Source organism: Helianthus annuus, chromosome 3, assembly GCF_002127325.2.
Source record: "Helianthus annuus cultivar XRQ/B chromosome 3, HanXRQr2.0-SUNRISE, whole genome shotgun sequence".
NCBI classification, from domain to species: Eukaryota; Viridiplantae; Streptophyta; class Magnoliopsida; order Asterales; family Asteraceae; genus Helianthus; species Helianthus annuus.
The window spans coordinates 164,115,674-164,133,391 of record NC_035435.2 but is presented as its reverse complement, the minus strand read 5'-3'; the positions used below and the strand labels follow the sequence as shown (position 1 = coordinate 164,133,391).

General features: G+C 35.0%; 1 protein-coding gene across 3 annotated transcripts; it reads right to left on the bottom strand.

The window, feature by feature from the left end:
• Positions 1 to 4,579: 4,579 nt before the first annotated feature.
• On the bottom strand, positions 4,580 to 17,579 carry LOC110932513 (protein HAPLESS 2-like). 3 transcript variants are annotated; one of them, XM_035987698.1, is made up of 19 exons: positions 17,355 to 17,579; positions 17,114 to 17,257; positions 16,767 to 16,855; positions 16,421 to 16,460; positions 16,257 to 16,314; positions 16,102 to 16,162; positions 15,657 to 15,735; positions 15,405 to 15,542; positions 15,100 to 15,294; positions 14,850 to 14,930; positions 14,390 to 14,490; positions 14,117 to 14,234; positions 13,942 to 13,974; positions 13,348 to 13,441; positions 13,189 to 13,277; positions 12,827 to 12,942; positions 12,606 to 12,706; positions 12,202 to 12,528; positions 4,580 to 4,852 (listed from the first exon to the last, which is right to left on the bottom strand). In XM_035987698.1, the coding sequence occupies exons 1-19, from the start codon at positions 17,523 to 17,525 to the stop codon at positions 4,725 to 4,727; spliced, it is 2,163 nt and encodes a 720-aa protein (XP_035843591.1). In that variant the 5' UTR covers positions 17,526 to 17,579; the 3' UTR covers positions 4,580 to 4,724. The 3 variants fall into 3 exon arrangements, with proteins under 3 accessions (XP_035843591.1, XP_035843590.1, XP_035843592.1); XM_035987697.1 differs by lacking the exon at positions 4,580 to 4,852 and having other exon boundaries at positions 11,879 to 12,528; XM_035987699.1 differs by lacking the exon at positions 4,580 to 4,852 and having other exon boundaries at positions 11,879 to 12,528; positions 15,405 to 15,539.
• Positions 17,580 to 17,718: the final 139 nt, after the last annotated feature.

Genomic DNA, 17,718 nt, shown 5'->3' with positions numbered 1-17,718 from the left:
ATATAAGATATAGGTTGTTTAAAAGTTATCACTAAGACCACCCATAGTGGTAAGAAATTGGGGCGTTTTTCTGGCCCAAAACGTCTAAACACGCCCGAGCTCGGCCCCCGTGGGCCTTTTTTGAGAAAAAATGTTTGGAGCGTGGAATAAAGCACGTCTGATGGGGGATTCCATTGACCAATCACATCTAACCCCTCCTTCTTTGACCAATCAATTTTTTTCATGGTTTTTTTTATTTTTATAATTCTTTACACACCTTTTAACATAATGCCCATATCCCCGTAGACCCATTTTAAAAAAACGCCTCTTTGCTGACTAGGACGACACGTGGCGGACAACGCCCAAGGGTGGAGTATTATTCACCCCAACCACTACGCATGGTCTAAGCTTGAGATTACCTGTTAGTTGTCAAAAGAGGTGTTTCATAAACTATTTATATTTAGGGTGAGCTATTTATATTTATGGTGAGTGTATTGGTACATCCTTCAAAATTAGGTGCATATCCCCCCCCCCCCAGAAGCAGCGTATAGGGCTATGAGGTGAGTATAAAGTTTGAATGCATTAAATGCATCAGAAAAAAATGAATCTAAGGGCAACGAGAGGTGTATAAGATGGTGGTAGTTGAAGCATTAAACCCTATACGCCTCTCATTGCCCTATGAGCGACATACGATGTGCGAGGAATTTAAGGTATAAATACTAACAATGCAACGAGTTCAGACTGAAAAGTCTGAAAAGGTGACCCATGTACGCGCTCATTGACCTATATGCGACTTATCGTCCGAGAAAATATTTTTAATCCAAGCATTCGGGAACTATTTCATTTAAATGTTGAAAACTCACAAAATAATGATTCAAATGATGAAAATTCACAAATAAAAAATTCCGATCAAACCGAGAAGCATAAAGATGTCTTCGGACATTAGTTATGTTTTTGGCGAAGATTCGAACCAGTCATACGTCTCCGAAAGCGTTTGGTTATCCGGCGTTGATCGAGGTGAGGAGGAGGTTGTGTCCATGCTTCGTTGTGATGACGGGGGTGTGCGTCCCGTGTTTCCTGATTTTAACCAGGTAAAAAATCTATATAAGATGTGATGTCGTTTTGGTTACGAAACATCGTTAAGTTGTTTTAGGTGTTCGTAGATGAGGCGAAACCATCTTACATGGCTCAAAGTTATCCACGACATGAATACGGGACTTACCATACGTCTACGGAAAACCAACACAAGTTAGAGTACGAGGAAGGTGCTAAGGACTTTGAGGAAAATGATAACAAAGTCGAGGAAGGCGTAATACACTTCGAGAAATATGATCACGACAAAGACGAAGATGATGACGACAACAAAGGTGCTAATGAGGAAGGTGCTAATAACCTGAAAAATCATAAAGGTATGACATAACTGTCACTTACGTGTTACTCGTTATATATAACGTTTATACAATTTTAGAGGGAAAAATTATTTTGTATACGTGTTATTCGTTATATATAATGTTTATTAGATATGAAAAAACTAGAAAATGTATGATCTGACCCAAAATTTCATACAAACCCGACCCGAACCCGAAATTTCATACAAACCCGAAAATTGTGTTATACATATTAACCCGAACCCGAGCTGTTTAACCCGAGTTTTTTTTTATTTTTTTCCATAAATTAATATATTAATTTTATTTATGTGAATTTCTATTTTATTTAACCAACACACATAATTCTAATGTACCATTATTTTAGGTATTTGGGTCACTTGAAGAGTTGAAGAATTGGGTTTACAAAAGAGAAGTTGCGAAAGGTTACGTCATTGTGACCCAACGAACGATAACAAAAGGAGAAGGTTCGTCATCAAGGACAGTGAATATATGGTTGCAATGCGATCGTGGAGGCGAATCCAAAAGTATTTCCAAAAAGCTTCCAAATTGCTATGTAGGTGGCATATCTCACGGAATATTCTAAAACACTGTCGGGCAAAATTTACGGATGAAGACCGGAAAATATTCAAGCTTTCTTGGTCTTGACTGTGTAGTTCTCCCACTCCGACGCAATACAAATATAACTTTGAGCGGCTTTACACTCAACTGACTGACGACGGTCGATCAGGTACATATTATATTAGTTTACATAGATTCATGCATACATATATACATACAAACATTACAAATCGCTATATTCTATTTTTTCATAAGTTTTGGACTATTTGTATAATGTCTGGCTGAAAGAGTAAAAAGAAAGGTTTGTTTCAACTAGGACTAACACAAGCCCCAACTTTGGTCAACATACAACCAACAGAGTTAAAAGCCAGCATGCTAAGTTTACTAAAACATGATCTCGTTAAGCATATCGGAAGAATGAATTTACCCCACCTATTGGTGGAATCCGACGAAGAGTAGAAAATTTAGTTTGTTTAATCTAGTTTATTTTAAGTATTTTTAATTAATGTAAAGATTTTTTATTGGTTTTATTTAATTTATTGTACTTTTATTTATTAAGTATTTAAAAAAACTAGTTTACCCCCATGGTATGAGGGGAAACCACCCCTTATGTTTTTTGGGCAAGAGGGGAAAATGAGAGAGGAAATAATATGGGACAATACGATTGGGTGGGTGGAAATTTCCCCATCTCATGAGGATGAGGGGTGCACCCATTACACCCTTATTAATGAACATTTTACATAAAAATATGAAATGACCAGAATACACTTAAGTAAATAGACATAACTGAAAATTTTAATTTGGTTAGTGCTAAATGACGAAAGGTGTAATGCGTTTTCCAAATAAAGGATTGTGACTGTAATTATTGAAGTTAAAGATTATCTATTACAACTTGCTACAAACATATAGGACGAAAAGTGTGAAATGACAAGAATACCCTTAAGTGAATACATTTAACTGAAAATGTTAACCTTGTTAGTGATAAAGGACTTATGGTGTAATGAGTTTTACAAAAAAAGGATTGTGACTGTAATTATTGAAGTCAAAGGGTATCCGTTGCAATCCGTTACATACATAAATGAGGAAAAGTGTAATATACCCTAGTACATAAATTATTATATAACATTGACACAACTACTTTAAATCAACCCCAGTGTGTTTCACCCGTATAAATTAGTTCCCGACACCCAACCAATCAAAGGAGGAGGGAGATATTGTACAAACTCCAGGTTTATAGTTTCCTGATGGGTTTCATGTTCAGTTCTTTGAGAAAGAGAATTAAGGGGCTGTTTGGCAACGTCTGAATGGTTAAGTGCTGAATCAGTAAGAGGTCTGAACCATTAAGTGTTGAACCAGAAAGAGGTCTGAACCATTAAAAGCCAGTATAATGCTTAACCGTTCAGAGGCAAATGTCTGACCAAATCAGATTAGATGTCTTAACCATTCAGACTCAGTATAAAACTTAACCATTCAGCGGCAAACGTCTGAACCATTCAGACATCTGCTCGCGAAACAAACAGTCTGAACCCTTAAGTGCTGAATCAGTAAAAGGTCTGAACCATTAAGAGGCTCATTAAGAGGTTGCCAAACAGCCCCTAAGATTCAACATCTGAATCAGCTATGTTGGATTATCAACTTTCATGTAAGTAAATAAATAAGGAGAATTTCACCGTGTTTGGAATTCATGTATATGTGTATAAGGACTTTTTCATTATATAATATAAGATATAAGATACAAGATACATGGTTGTACATAAGTCATCATTAATGTCTAAAACAAAGATTGAAACTTTCTGCTTTTCCAGTCTCTTCCTGGCATAAATGGTGATAATGATCTCAGAACTAAATATATTAGGATGATAAAGCCAATGTGCCATTCCTCTAAGAATGCACATGGTTATGGTGTATGTCATCATACAACATGCCCATGTGTGTATGTTGTCTTTGGGTTAAATCACCATCTCTACTACCCTTAATTCCATCATGTATGTGTTTATCCCACTTAAAGCGATGTGTATTTCAACTCCAAAGGGCATGTAGCCCAATGGTACCAAAGTGTGGTGCCCCTCTCCCAAAGTGGTGAGGGTTGAACTCCCATTGTGGTCAAATGGTGTAACTTAGGAGTAGCTTGAGTTTTTTTCCGTTAAAAGAAAGTATTTAGCCAAGTCAGCTAGTCGAGTCAAATAAGACTTGTGTATGGCATGTATTTAGTATGTGTTTTATTCTTTGAGATAGCAGAGTAACATGAGAATAGCTATATATAGTTCAAGGCGCGGTAATTGACACTTATGTGTGGTTTTGGCTTGTAGCCTCGATAGTTGTTCTTCAATTCTGCATTAACCAAGTTATATAGCTTAGTGTTCGGTCATAGAATCTTCAATCCTCAACACTTGATATTGTGAATTCTCATTGCCAATTAACCAAATATTGGTAATGATAAAACAAACATATATTAGCATGCAAGAGATGGAAGTATAGAAATGAAGCATTTTTTCCTTCCATTCTCAGGTGGCAATCAATCAACGGAAAAAATGTAGGTTTACTTTTTTCATGTTCAGTTCTTTGAAGAATATAAAGAGAAATAAGATCCAACATCTGAATCAACTAGTTATCTCAAATAGAAATGAAAATTCTATGTGATATGTACGTACTAGTTGCATAAAAACAAAACATTCAACACTTTCCGCATAGGATAACAAAACCTTCAACATCTGGTTCTGCTTTTCTAGTCTTGTTTTTGTCCTATATGATGATATTCCAACTAAATATGTAGGAATAACAAAGCAAAAGTGTCATCCTTTATGTCTTTCTCTTAGAACGATAATGTTTATGGTGTGTGTCATCTGATTTTACATGCCCATGCTTGTTTACGGCCTTTGTGGTTCGGTCATCATGTCTAGAATATTTGTTTTTGTCTTCCGTAACATTTTCCCCTTTGTTTACATAAAGTGGATGATCGGTCTAGAATGCAAGAGCTTTATTGTTTCGGTCCTATTAAAACAAACGAAGACAGAACTATTAGAGTTATCACAGAAATAAAGACCATCAGTTTGCCTACAAATCACCAGGTTTTTCTTTAAGGACAGATCCTAAATATAACAATTTTGTTCATCAAAAGTAACTTTAAGTTTATTATCCTTAGCTAATTTATGAACAGATATAAGGTTCACACAATATTCAGGGACAACAAACACATCCTTTAAAATCACATCTTCGGACAGTTTAAAGCATCCTATTTGTTTAACTTTAGCATCAGTTTCATTTGGGTATTTAACAGAAATATCATATTCAGACACATCTACTAAGTTAAACATGTTATCATTACTCATAACCATGTGCTGATTAGCACCAGAATCAACAATCCACTTAAGTCTATTTTGATGAAAAATGTTGAATTAAAGCAATAAACATTTTTATAAGACTCTAGAGATGAGAAAGCACTATAACACTTACCTCCCATGTTAGAGTTGGTATATCCTCCAACTTATTTTCCATTTAGTAAACCTAACAACTTGGAAAACTAATCAGCAGTTAAAGCATTCAAAGAAGTACTAGCAGTTTTATCATTCACATTATTAGCTACAGAATATTAGCAGACACATTTGATTTAGACCACTGAGTACTGTTTTGATTAGGTTTAGTTCTATAATTAGGAGGATAACCATGAAGTTCAAAACATTTTTCAATCACATGACCAATCTTATTGCAGTATGTACACTTCAGATTTGGATTAGGACCTTTGTTAAAGCGTTTTTTATTATCACTATATTGTGTTGCTTTTGCACAAAACCAACATTAGGCACTTTTGAGGATTTATTAGAATCTTTGTGTGATTCTTCTCTGGAAATGATTGAAAAGTGGTTTTAACAGTGGGTAAAGGATCCCTTGTCAACAACTTTATCCTAACAGGTTGATATATGTCATCCAATCCCATCAGGAACTACATAAGTTTGATCAGTTGACTGAATTCATTATATTTAGTAGAAGCAGCACGCGTACAAGAAGGTAACTGAACCATGGCATCAAATTGTTTCCACATAGTATTGATTCTATGATAAGATTCTGAAACATTAGATCCATTCTGACTCACTTAATTTTCTGATATAACCCAAACACAACCGACCCATCAACCATGTCATAGCTATCTTTTAAATCACTCCAAACTTCACTAGCAAGCCTAGAATAAACTTGACCAACAAATAGTTCTTCAGAAACAGAGTTAAGAATCCAAGTTAAAATAGCCGAGTTGCATCTATCCCATTGACTGGCTAGAACATCACCATCAGTTGATTTGGTATAGGTACTTTTATGGGTGAAATTCTGAGCCTATATCCTGGTCAATATTTTAAGCTATATCTTAATTGTATGATATGTGTTCATACCCCGGGTTACTCATTCAGGATATTGGTAACATCCTGAATGGTATCCTGAGGGTCACTAACGAATTATGTGCAGGAATATGAGTCCAAGCTCGCAACGTTCATAAGGACCCTTTCTCCGGAAGACTCGGTCTAAGTACTTCAAAGGAAGACGTTGAAGTCGCATTACTCGGTCCACAACGTTCACTATGGAATATTCGGGAGCATCCCCCATTTATAGGAGTTTTCGTTTGTATTTCATACCTATAAATAGATGGATAAATCGGATCGAATAGGACACAACAACACTCACTGCTCTCTCACACTTTACTCTCTCGCAACTTTCACTTTCACAACAAGCATTGTAACACTTAGCGATCTGATCAATATCCTGCAGTGTATCCTGACGTTTAAAGCAATAATAAGAACAAGGCAGCTGCGATTGTCAGCTCCCGAGGTTTTGTGCCGGCGATCTAGATTGATCAAGGGCTTTCCTCGTACATCTCGTATTATCCCATTTACTTTTTGCTCATAGTTTGATCGTAGATACAGCTCAATATCCTGAGCCGTATCCTGAAACTGTTTCTACAAACAACTTAGGGGCTGTTTGGCAACATCTGAATGGATAAGTGCTGAACCAGTAAGAGGTCTGAACCATTAAGAGCCTGTATAATACTTAACCGTTCAGAGACAAATGTCTGATCAATTCAGATTAGAGGTCTTAACCATTCAGACTTTGTATAATTCTTAACCATTTAAAGGCAAATGTCTGAACCATTCAGACATCTGCTCGTGAAACAAACAGTCTGAACCATTAAGTGCTGAACCAGTAAGATGTCTGAACCATTAAGAGCCTCATTAAGAGGTAAACAAACAGCCTCTTAATCAACATATTTTCAACACATTTTTTAGCACACTACCTCACTTAACTAATTTGATCACTAAATTGCTTCGGTAATTTTTAACCAAAACAGGTACCATCAACAAAACCTAATTTATTTTTAGCCATTAGAGAAAGTTTCATAGCATTTGACCAAACCACATAGTTCTCAGTTCCTTTTAGTTTAACACTCACAATGGTGAGACTGTTGGAATCACTTGCATGTAGGTATAAGGGATCACTAGTATCCAATTTACTGACTAAAGTAACAGAGGATTCACTTTTATTAGCTTCGTTAGTCATTTTAACAAGTAATCACAGTGAACCAAGAAGCACAACTAGTTAAACAAGAAGCACATAACAGAGACAAAAAATAGCAACAGAGCATATATAGCCAAGGTGCCTCCCCAGACAATATTCAGGGAGCTTTGTTTACACAAAGACAGATCAACAATGCAATAGAGTGGACCCTCTCTGTATCCCAATAATCAAACCGGTCTTGACTAAACCCGGTATCAATATGCCTAGACTCAACAATCAATGATGCAAAAGAATAATAAATAAGAGAGAGATAGAACGGTCTCACAGAGGGTGCGTATAACTCTAGTGAATCAAAGCTTGTAACCTTCACCTAGGGTTACAAGCACCTGATCAGAAGAAAGACCACTAGTCCTGTTGGATTACCCTCCCAAAGGGACCAACGAGGATCTTCTTCAAAAAGCACCAGAAAAAAACCTAAAATATTAGGGTTTCACAACACCGCAGCAGCACAAGTACCAAGAGAAAGAAAATACCAAGATATGAAGTTGGCAGATCCCTCTGGACTACCAAGACCTCAATAATCACCGGAAAAACAAATCGCCTCAAGATCAGAAACCCTAGGCTGATTTACAGAGAATCAGGCCTACGAAAAATGCAGCGGAAGAACACCAAAGCACTGATTTAACCTGGCTCTGATACTATGCAGTTAATGCGGTAAAATATCGGATATCGGTCAAGGACCGATATTTGAGATATAGGTTATCTCGGTGAGATATCGGTGGGATATCGGTAATTTTAATATAATGCAAAATTAACATATATAGCAATTTAACAATAATAATTTAGTAATATATCGGTCAAATATCGGTGATATATCGGTTATATCGGTCAAATATCGGTGAGATATCGGTTATATCGGTCAATATTGCCGATAATATCGGTACCGATATTCTGACCGATATTTGACACTGATATTTTACTAGGGGACCGATATAACCGATATCTCACCGATATTAACCGCATAGCTCTGATACCATGTCAGAACTTCAAGGATTCAACAAATAAAATGCAGTTTTATTAATAATCTTCACAAACAATACAAGAGAAATCAACCAGTCATCACAGATTGACTGGTAACACAGATTGACTGGTGAACAATAAGAACCAAAAGATTATCAAAACAGATGATCTTCTTACAAACCCTCACGAATGAACGTGTGAGGAGAGACAAAGAGAAGGAACAAAGAATGTTGGAGAAGGAGAAGAGCGGCGGTGAGTATGTCTGAAGATCCCAAGGCAGCCTCTACTTATACTCGTATAACCAACGAAACCCTTAAGCCCATATAAAAGCTCTTGATCTTGGATAAGCCCCAACAAGCACCAGGTCTGGATATAAAGCCCACAAAAGCCGGTCCATAATCTCAAGTCCAAACCTCAAATAACCCCAAGTAAAAGAACCAAGGGTAAATGGTTAAAAATAATAATAAAACTAGCATTTAAACTGAATATATAAGATATTTTAACATATGGCACATAGTTACCTAAATCGCTAGGGTTACCACGATCCACGTATTAGATCGCGGTGCACCCAATCTCAAATCGTAAACGATCCGGAACATCATGGTCCGGTGATCCGAGTTGAATCGGTACGGCATTCCAGATTGATAAGGTCCGGCGCTCAGATATGTTAAGGTTCGGCGCTCCAATTTGTTATAGTACGGCGAATTTGTTACTAAATGGAGTGTAAAGTCGCCGTATTTGGAGTGTAAAGTCACTAAAATGGGAACACCGGCTGCAAGAAAAGTGATGAAGAAGACCTAATTTTAATCAATGAACGGCTGCAAGAAATGTTATGAAGAAAACCTAAGTTTAATCTGTGTTGTGTTGTAATTGGCCTTCTTAAAACTAACTGCACATCCCAATATTTTATCAAAAGGCCTAATTGTCTAAAACGCAAATAAGTAAAGAGAAATTATGGAATGCCTAAAATACAAATAAGTAAAGAGAAATTATGGTAGTCTGTAACAATTAGTATGGAAATTTATATTATTCCATATATAAATAAGCAAGTTTTTTGTGCATAACCACTTGTACCTTGTGCTTTGTGAGTTTTTTTAAAAAAAAAAGAACTTGATTTTTTACTTATAACCCAAAGGTTTTTAACTTTTGTAATTTTAACCCTACATAATTTGTTTTTTTAAGTTTAACCCAAAACTAAACTTGATTTTTTACTTTTAACCCAAAGGTTTTTAGCTTTTGTAATTTTAACCTTACATAATTTTCTTTTTAACTTTAACACAAAACTTTTCATTATTTGCAATTTAACTTTACAACTTTTGTCACTTATATTTTTCATCTTTGGCAAATTTTCGTTTTACGTATAGTTCTAAATTTTTCGACTTAATACAACGCAACGTACGAGTGTGGTTCAACTTTTTGTTTCAAATTCTGCAAGTTAACACGGCGCAACGTGCATGGGTTCAACGTTTTTACCTCTATTTTTTTCATGTTTGACAGGTTCGTCGCAACATGCAGATCCTAGGTCGAGTCAGTGTTGGTGGTCGATGACGGTTGTGTGACATTAGTACTATTTGACACCGTTTTACACCCCGCCGCAATGCGGGGTATGCTTTGGGGGTTTTCTAAAGAAAAAATGGTTATGCATATGGTTGTCGTGCCCTTGGGTTTGGGGTTTTCCGAAAAAAATGATTTTTTTACTTTTAACCAAAAAGTATTTCATAAATTACTTTTAACCCAAAACTATTTGTTTTTTTACTTTTAACTCAAAACTTTTTATCTTTTGTTATCTATCATTGCAACTTTTTTTACTTTCAACTTTGGTCCTTTATAGTTTTCATTTTCCGTAAATTTTTCGTTTTATTCTTGGTTCTAAATTTTGTGACTTAACACATCGCAGCGTGCGTCTTTGGTTTAACGTTTTTACGTTTCGTTCTAAATTTTGCGAGTTAACACGGCGCAACGTGCATGTATAGGTGAACGTTTTTACATCGTCTATTTTTTTTCCCGTTTGACAGGTTTAACATAATGTGCAGGTCCTAAATTGACTTAGTTATAACTAAAGAATCCCCGCCGCATTGCGGCGGGTCTCAATTCTAGTTTTATCTAATTTTAAGATGGAAATTTATATTTTATCTAATTTTGATTATAATATACTAGGTTTGAACCCCGTGTAATACACGAGTTGAATAAATGTAATTTTATATATCAAATAATAAAAAAAATATTTTTGAAACCTTGTTTATTACACGGGTTGAATAAATGTAATTTTACATACCAAATAATAAAAAAATATATCTTTAAAAATCTCATTTATTACCTCGGTTGAATAAATGTAATTTTATATATTAAATAATAAAAAGTTATATCTTTAAGAACTTTGTGTATTGTACAGGTTGAGTAAATTTTATTTTACATATTAATAATGAAAAAAGTTACATTTTTAAGAATCTCATGTATTGTATAGGTTGAGCACATGTAATTTTATATACCAATCAATAAAAAGTTATATCTTATTATATCTTTATAAACCCTGTGTATTATAAAACTTTCGGACTAAACTGACAAAATGGCACAAACCACAGGGACTAAAATGACATTTAACTCTTTACATTATATTAATTTATATTTAGTGTACATCTTTTGTTAATGTCAAGATAAATAATTTTGAAATCTAATAAATATTTCAAAAGATTATATTATCTCCTATACGAATTGTTTAAATTTAATTTTATAATTATCTTTTAATTAATATTAATTATTTATAATTAAGTAGGAGATAAAGATGAGAAAACTAAAAAATAGATGACTTTAATGAATGACATGTGTCCCAAAATTGGTTTCTTTTATTATATAGTATAGAAGATTATATGTTACGTAATGATTTTGGTACATTGAACCATATTTCATGGTACACCATATCTACTCGTACCGAAATGAACCTACCCCCTTCATACCGAATACACCAAATCTAGTGAATCGCGTATCCGGTCCGCATACCCGTACCGGAGCGTATCGCGATTTAGGTAACTATGGTATGGCATGTGTAACATGAGAATAGCTATATATAGTTCAAGGCGAGGTAATTGACACTTATGTTCAATGATAACTACTTCCTTCCCAAGTTACACTCTTCTCTCTTAATTCTCTTATTATCTGTGTGGTTTTGGCTTGTAGCCTCTTCTTCAATTCTCCATTAACCAAGTTATATAGCTTAGTGTTCGGTCATAGAATCTTCAATCCTCAACACTTAAAGAGCTGATATTGTGAATTCTCATTGCCAATTGACCAAATATCGGTAATGATGAAACAAACATAGAAATGAAGTATTTTTTCCTTCCATTCTCAGGTGGCAATCAATCAACGGAAAAAATGTAGGTTTGCATTTTTCATGTTCAGTTCTTTGATGAAGATAAAGAGAAATAAGATCCAACATCTGAATCAACTAGTTATCTCAAATAGAAATGAAAATTCTATGTGATACTAGATGCATAAAAACAAAACATTCAACACTTTCCGCATAGGATAACAAAACCTTCAACATCTGGTTCTGCTTTTCTAGTCTTGTTTTTGTCCTACATGATGATATTCCAACTAAATATGTAGGAATAACAAAGCAAAAGTGTCATCCTTTATGTCTTTCTCTTAGAACGATAATGTTTATGGTGTGTGTCATCTGCTTTTACATGCCCATGCTTGTTTACGGCCTTTGTGGTTCGGTCATCATGTCTAGAATATTTGTTTTTGTCTTCCGTAACATTTTCCCCTTTGTTTACATAAAGTGGATGATCGGTGAAACTTCCATCCTTAATTCTCTCGGGTTTGTGTTTGTCTCTCTTAACATGATGATGACGTTCAGAATGAGTGTGTCTCGGCTCCTGACTAATACCCTTTTGTTGCCTTTGTCTTTTATGAGTACCATCTGCATGATGTCTTGATTTCTTCTTATGGCGTTTATTCCAATCATCTGGCCGTTGTTTTATGATGTGTTGCATTTTCTGTTCATCGTCCCAGAAATTATCTTGCCACCAATCATAAATGGGATCAAAAAGTCCGGTTTCATGTAGAAGCCAAAGTAGGAGGATCACTAAAAGTCACAAAAATGAAGAAAGAAAAAGTCATCTCCAAACAAAAATTTAGAAAGCGAAATTAGCAGCCGCTTACCTGTAGGGAAGATTGCCAAAAACAGACCAAACAACAGCAGCCAGGTCATACATATGTGGCGCAAGTGACAACCAAGATCGAAGAAACTGGAGCATTTCATTCTGCGTGCATAAAGTATTGTAACCAATATAAATCACAAAAAATAAAAATATTTGAGAAGTTATGCTGACATAAAGGAGTTTCATAAAACTTAAATGAGTGTCGACAGATGAAATGATAACCTGCAAGTTTTTCCGGTAATGAAGTCGACCATACCCTCCCAAAGTGCATGCCAAAAACTCTCAACAGATTCAAAGTAGCCTTTTATACCATCACTTTTCGGTGGTTCCCATGGAAGCTGAAATAAATAAGTAGTATGTATGTGGAATAATTAAATAACATAGAACTAAATCATGCATTTTTACTAACCTCTAGCAATTTTGAAAGGATTGATCAATAAAAATGATCAAAAAAGAAAGAAAGAGATAAAACCTTAATGAGACATCTATGAACATATTATTATAAAAAAAAAAAAAAAAAAAAGTTCAGGTCAATTACAGAAAAATAAACAAAACTTTTTGTTTGTATCGTTCATATACCATACCTGTGTTCCGTTGTCTAGAACTGTGGCTGTGGTTGTGAACTGGCACTCGGCTCTATCAGTTTCCTTAAAGTCAGAATCTTTCAATATAGCTGCAACGGCATGTTCTTTGTTAACAGAATATTTATAAAAAAACATACTAATATGACGATTATCCCGTACCAGTACACATATATTTGGCAGCTTGATCAGATGTTGGCTGCACTTTGTAATATCGGGATACAAGGTGTCCTGGCTTCATAGTGAAAAATTGTTCCTGTAAGAAAGTGTTAAAAAAAATTATTTTTCCATGAAATTCCATATCATTCATTATCAGGTATTCTAAGTATGAATGTATTATATACTCTCCATTCCATGAAAACTGCATAACAGTGGATTCTATGTATGTTAACAGGTTATTAAACAAGTCTAAAATATCATTAAAGAGTAAATTACGTCTTTGGCCTCTGTGGTTATATCACTTTTACTATATTAGCCCAAAATAAGAATTTTTAACATATATGCCCCCATGGTCTCTGTAACTAACCATTTTGGCCCCTAAGTGCTAGAGATCATGGGGGCCAAAATGGTTAGTTATAGAGACCATGGGGGCCAAAATGGTTAGTTATAGAGACCATGGGGGCAGATATGTTAAAAATTCTTATTTGGGCTTATATAGTAAAAGTGATATAACCACAGGGGCCAAAAACGTAATTTACTCATCATTAAATGATGACAAAACTAGAAAAGGGATTAATGGTTTAATTTAATGCATACCTCCATTGGATTGACACCTCTGGAGCAATCAAACTGCAAAAGCAAACATGTAAAATGAAATCTGTAACTTTAATCAAATACTTTTATCAAGAACATATGCTAGATGCCATTGCTTAGTATTGTAGGCAGCTAGAATTAAATAAAAAATACTAAAATTAAGGTTCAATAGAACTACAGTTAAACTGTAGGCAGCTTCCACTCCACCAGTGTTGTTAGTTGTGATTGTGGCGGTCCCGTATTGAGTAAGGGCTTCAAAAGTGGGGACCGCGATGCTTACGATGGTCCCAGGACTCCTGCAGCCGAACAAGATGTATGAGTTAGAGTTTTATATTCAGAACCATAAAAGTCGGTGGATATATACAACTAACAATTACAATCCTGAAGTTGCATATTATGCATATATATTAAATTATGCATGTTTGTGTGGACCTCAAGAAAGTGTACCAACCTTTGATAGACATATTCTATATCATCAGCTTTCAGTTCTAACAAAAGGTTTGAGTTTACAACTTCGGTAATTCCTATGGAAAATGAATGGCTTCCTGCATTCTGTATACGATTTGATTGGTGATACAAAATTATATATACATACATACATGTGTATAAACATACATAATATACATATAAATATATATAGAGAGAGAGAGGAAGGTTAACGTACATCACGTACGAAAGGTAATTACGCACGTTCATTTTAAAATCACGCACGTTATAACTCAAAAATCCAAAATCACGCATGTTGAAACACAATAATCACGCATATTGAAAACATTAATCACGCATGTTATAGAAAAAATCATGCACGTTGTTGTATGTGAAGTACGTTAAGCCGTAATGTACGATATACTTTTTCTATATGTGTGTGTGTGTACACGTTATTGTGTTATTCAGAATCATGGGAACCTAACCGGATGCTCATTTATCCTTTCAAACCTTCCTAGCACATCATAAAGAGGGGGTTGATTTCTTCTGATCCTGTTCTGATCAGCCTGTTACATTCAAATTTTAAAATGAGCAGATTATAATATTTACGCGACAACTTTCCCTTTTCTTCTCGTCATATATCATCTTAATATCCAAAAACCAGATCATCAGATGAGCCAAAAATATGAACTAAACACAAAGGAATATCGAACACAAGCAAATGTATTTACTCACATCCCAGAAGTTCCATAACTGATTATGCAGACAACTCATTTGTGGTGCAGAGCAGAAACCTGGCTGGTTATTAAAAGCTTCATAACTGACACCAATTTTATCACATTCAAGCCCATCTAACGTGAACCTCACTCGTTCAAGTAGCATCCACATAGAAAAGTTCCTTCCCAAATCTCGTGGTTGACCTTGGCCCCCCTTCGGATGTATTAAAAAACAATAGGCAGTAAAAAATAAATTATAAGGTTGTGATAATACAGTTGGAGAAGGTAAATGGCAAGATGGAGATTGTTTCGGAACAAACTTACCTGTCTCGGAATAACAAGAAAGAAGTCTTCGAAGGAAGGAATGCTGTTATACCCAACAAAGTCCCCAACGAGGTTCACGCGTAGAAAGTTATCAAGTGACGTGGCAGTTCGATTATTAGGCCCGATAACCACTTCCTGCTGCGATAAAATCAAAAAAGGAAAAATTATGAAATATAAAAGAGATCCAAAGTTCTTCAGCAGTTCTATTCAAATTCAGTCATGGTTAAGTTGATGGTTATTAATATGGCGTACAGTGGTTTTCAATCCTGTCTTGACATTGATCCGAATGTTGAACCCAACTGAGTGCTGGCCGATACCAAACACGTGGAACCTAGGTAGACACCACGAACTAATTTTAGATTTGCGGATGGTGTTAAAATGAAAGAAAGAAACATGATACAGTTCTAAAATGATATGCAATCCTTTGTGTACAAAGTATTGTTACAAGTTCCGAAATCTGAAAGCTCTAATTCATATTAAGTACTAATTATATGTTTGGTTATAAAGATAAGCATGTAATGGGCCTTATCAACTCCTGAAAACCTTAAGAAATGAAGCATTACAATATTAAACATCTAAATACTGTCAAGTTACATTGGTAGTGTAGAATAACAACATGAAATATTAGATAAAAAAAAAAGAACATTAATTAATAATCTGCATAATATATAACATGATTAAACGGTAAAGTCCATACCAGTCACCAGGAAAACGGAGGCAGTGGGCAGTGTTCACCTTTCCTTTCCTCATCTTATTGACTGATTTCAACAAGAATTAAGATTGATTATCAGAAGGAATAATAAGAGCGTTTAAATGCAGAACAGAATATGTAACCAATTTCAAAGAACTTACAAAAGTTTCCACAAGATGAAGGTACCCGACGCCACTTCCCACAAGGACAACAAGTTGGCTGTACCAAGAGGGTTTACAGAAAACAATATTATAAAAAACCAATATGATAAATCACGCTACCAGTATATGTTTTGATACCATAAAATGTGACAATTAAGTAGTACCTGAGTATGCTCGATCACACGTCCTTGATCATCTCTCAAGCTATGAAGAACAGAAGTTAAGACACAATGAGTGAGTGAATATACAAAATTAATTAAGTAGTTGCTCTTATATTCGCACCTTTTTAGTTTCATTTTTCTTTAATATCCCAAAAAAATTGAGGTAAAAAGCTTACTATTGTTCATAGATACCAAAAAAAAAGGTACTTATGATTTAAACGTCTTTCTTAGTGAGGTATCAACTTCCAAGATGAAGTCACACTTCATTTGAAGTTTTGCAGATCAGATGAATAAATTATACAACATTTCGACGACGACGGTAATACACTAGAAAAATGATGATTCTTACCTCACACATTGCCCAACAATATTTGCACCAGCATGAGACTCACACTTGCGCGTCTTAACATGAAACTCTTCAGGTTTGTAAGGGACATCCTGACCATATATAAATAAATAAATAAATAAATAAAGAACCAATATTCATCAGAAAACACTTAAACTCCTTTATTAACCAAGATACATTCATTTTCAAAAAGTTCATCTGGATGGAGTAAATTTGGGTGAAAATGGTTAAAAATAAAAAATCCTAACCCTAGAGTCAAAAACCCTAACCTAAGCATACATATAATCTAAATTAGTACCATTTAATTTAACATATGATAAGTGAAAGAATTGAAGTTGCAAGATGCATACTCTAATATAAGTCAGATCATACAGGGCGTACGCTGCCGATTTGTAAACAGTAATCACAGGTGGATCCCGAAGCGTTTTGATTGTATCGTCGGATTTCTCCTCCACCTCATCCACTCGCGCCACAATGGACGCTTCTTTACCACTCTACAAACAAAATGAAACAAACTCTGAATTATGTGATTTATATAATAATAATATTAATAGTTGAAGAAGGAGGATATTGAGTGAGTGAGTGAGTTACTGCTTGACTAGGAACCGCCATATTGATGACGATTTTGCTGGTGCAGTTGAGAGGACCGTCCGAAGACCTTTCGCATTTTTCAAGCTTTGATTTGGAGAGGATTTGAACGCCTGCGTTGACCATGTGATGATGAGAGATGATGATGAAGGAGATGAATACCACAAGTTTCATTTGTCTGTGTTTGTGTGTAGTTTGGGAGGGAAGTTGAAGAAGAAAAAAACACACAAAAAAAAAAAGATATGTGGATGATTGTGGCGGGAAATAACCGCTCTTGCTTTTGAATAGCAACCGGGTGGGTGGGTGGGTGCTTTATTTTGATGTTATATGGTATACATACAATTTATTTGTTACAACTTACAAGCTT

Excerpts from the sequence above, each read along its gene's own strand:
- LOC110932513 (XM_035987698.1), bottom strand. The coding sequence starts at position 17,525 with ATGAAACTTGTGGTATTCATCTCCTTCATCATCATCTCTCATCATCAC. Across the intron at positions 15,736-16,101 it reads CTCCGTTTTCCTGGTGACTG|GTTCCACGTGTTTGGTATCG; the intron begins GTATGGACTTTA and ends GTGTCTACCTAG. Across the intron at positions 12,529-12,605 it reads TTTGGCAATCTTCCCTACAG|TGATCCTCCTACTTTGGCTT; the intron begins GTAAGCGGCTGC and ends TGTGACTTTTAG.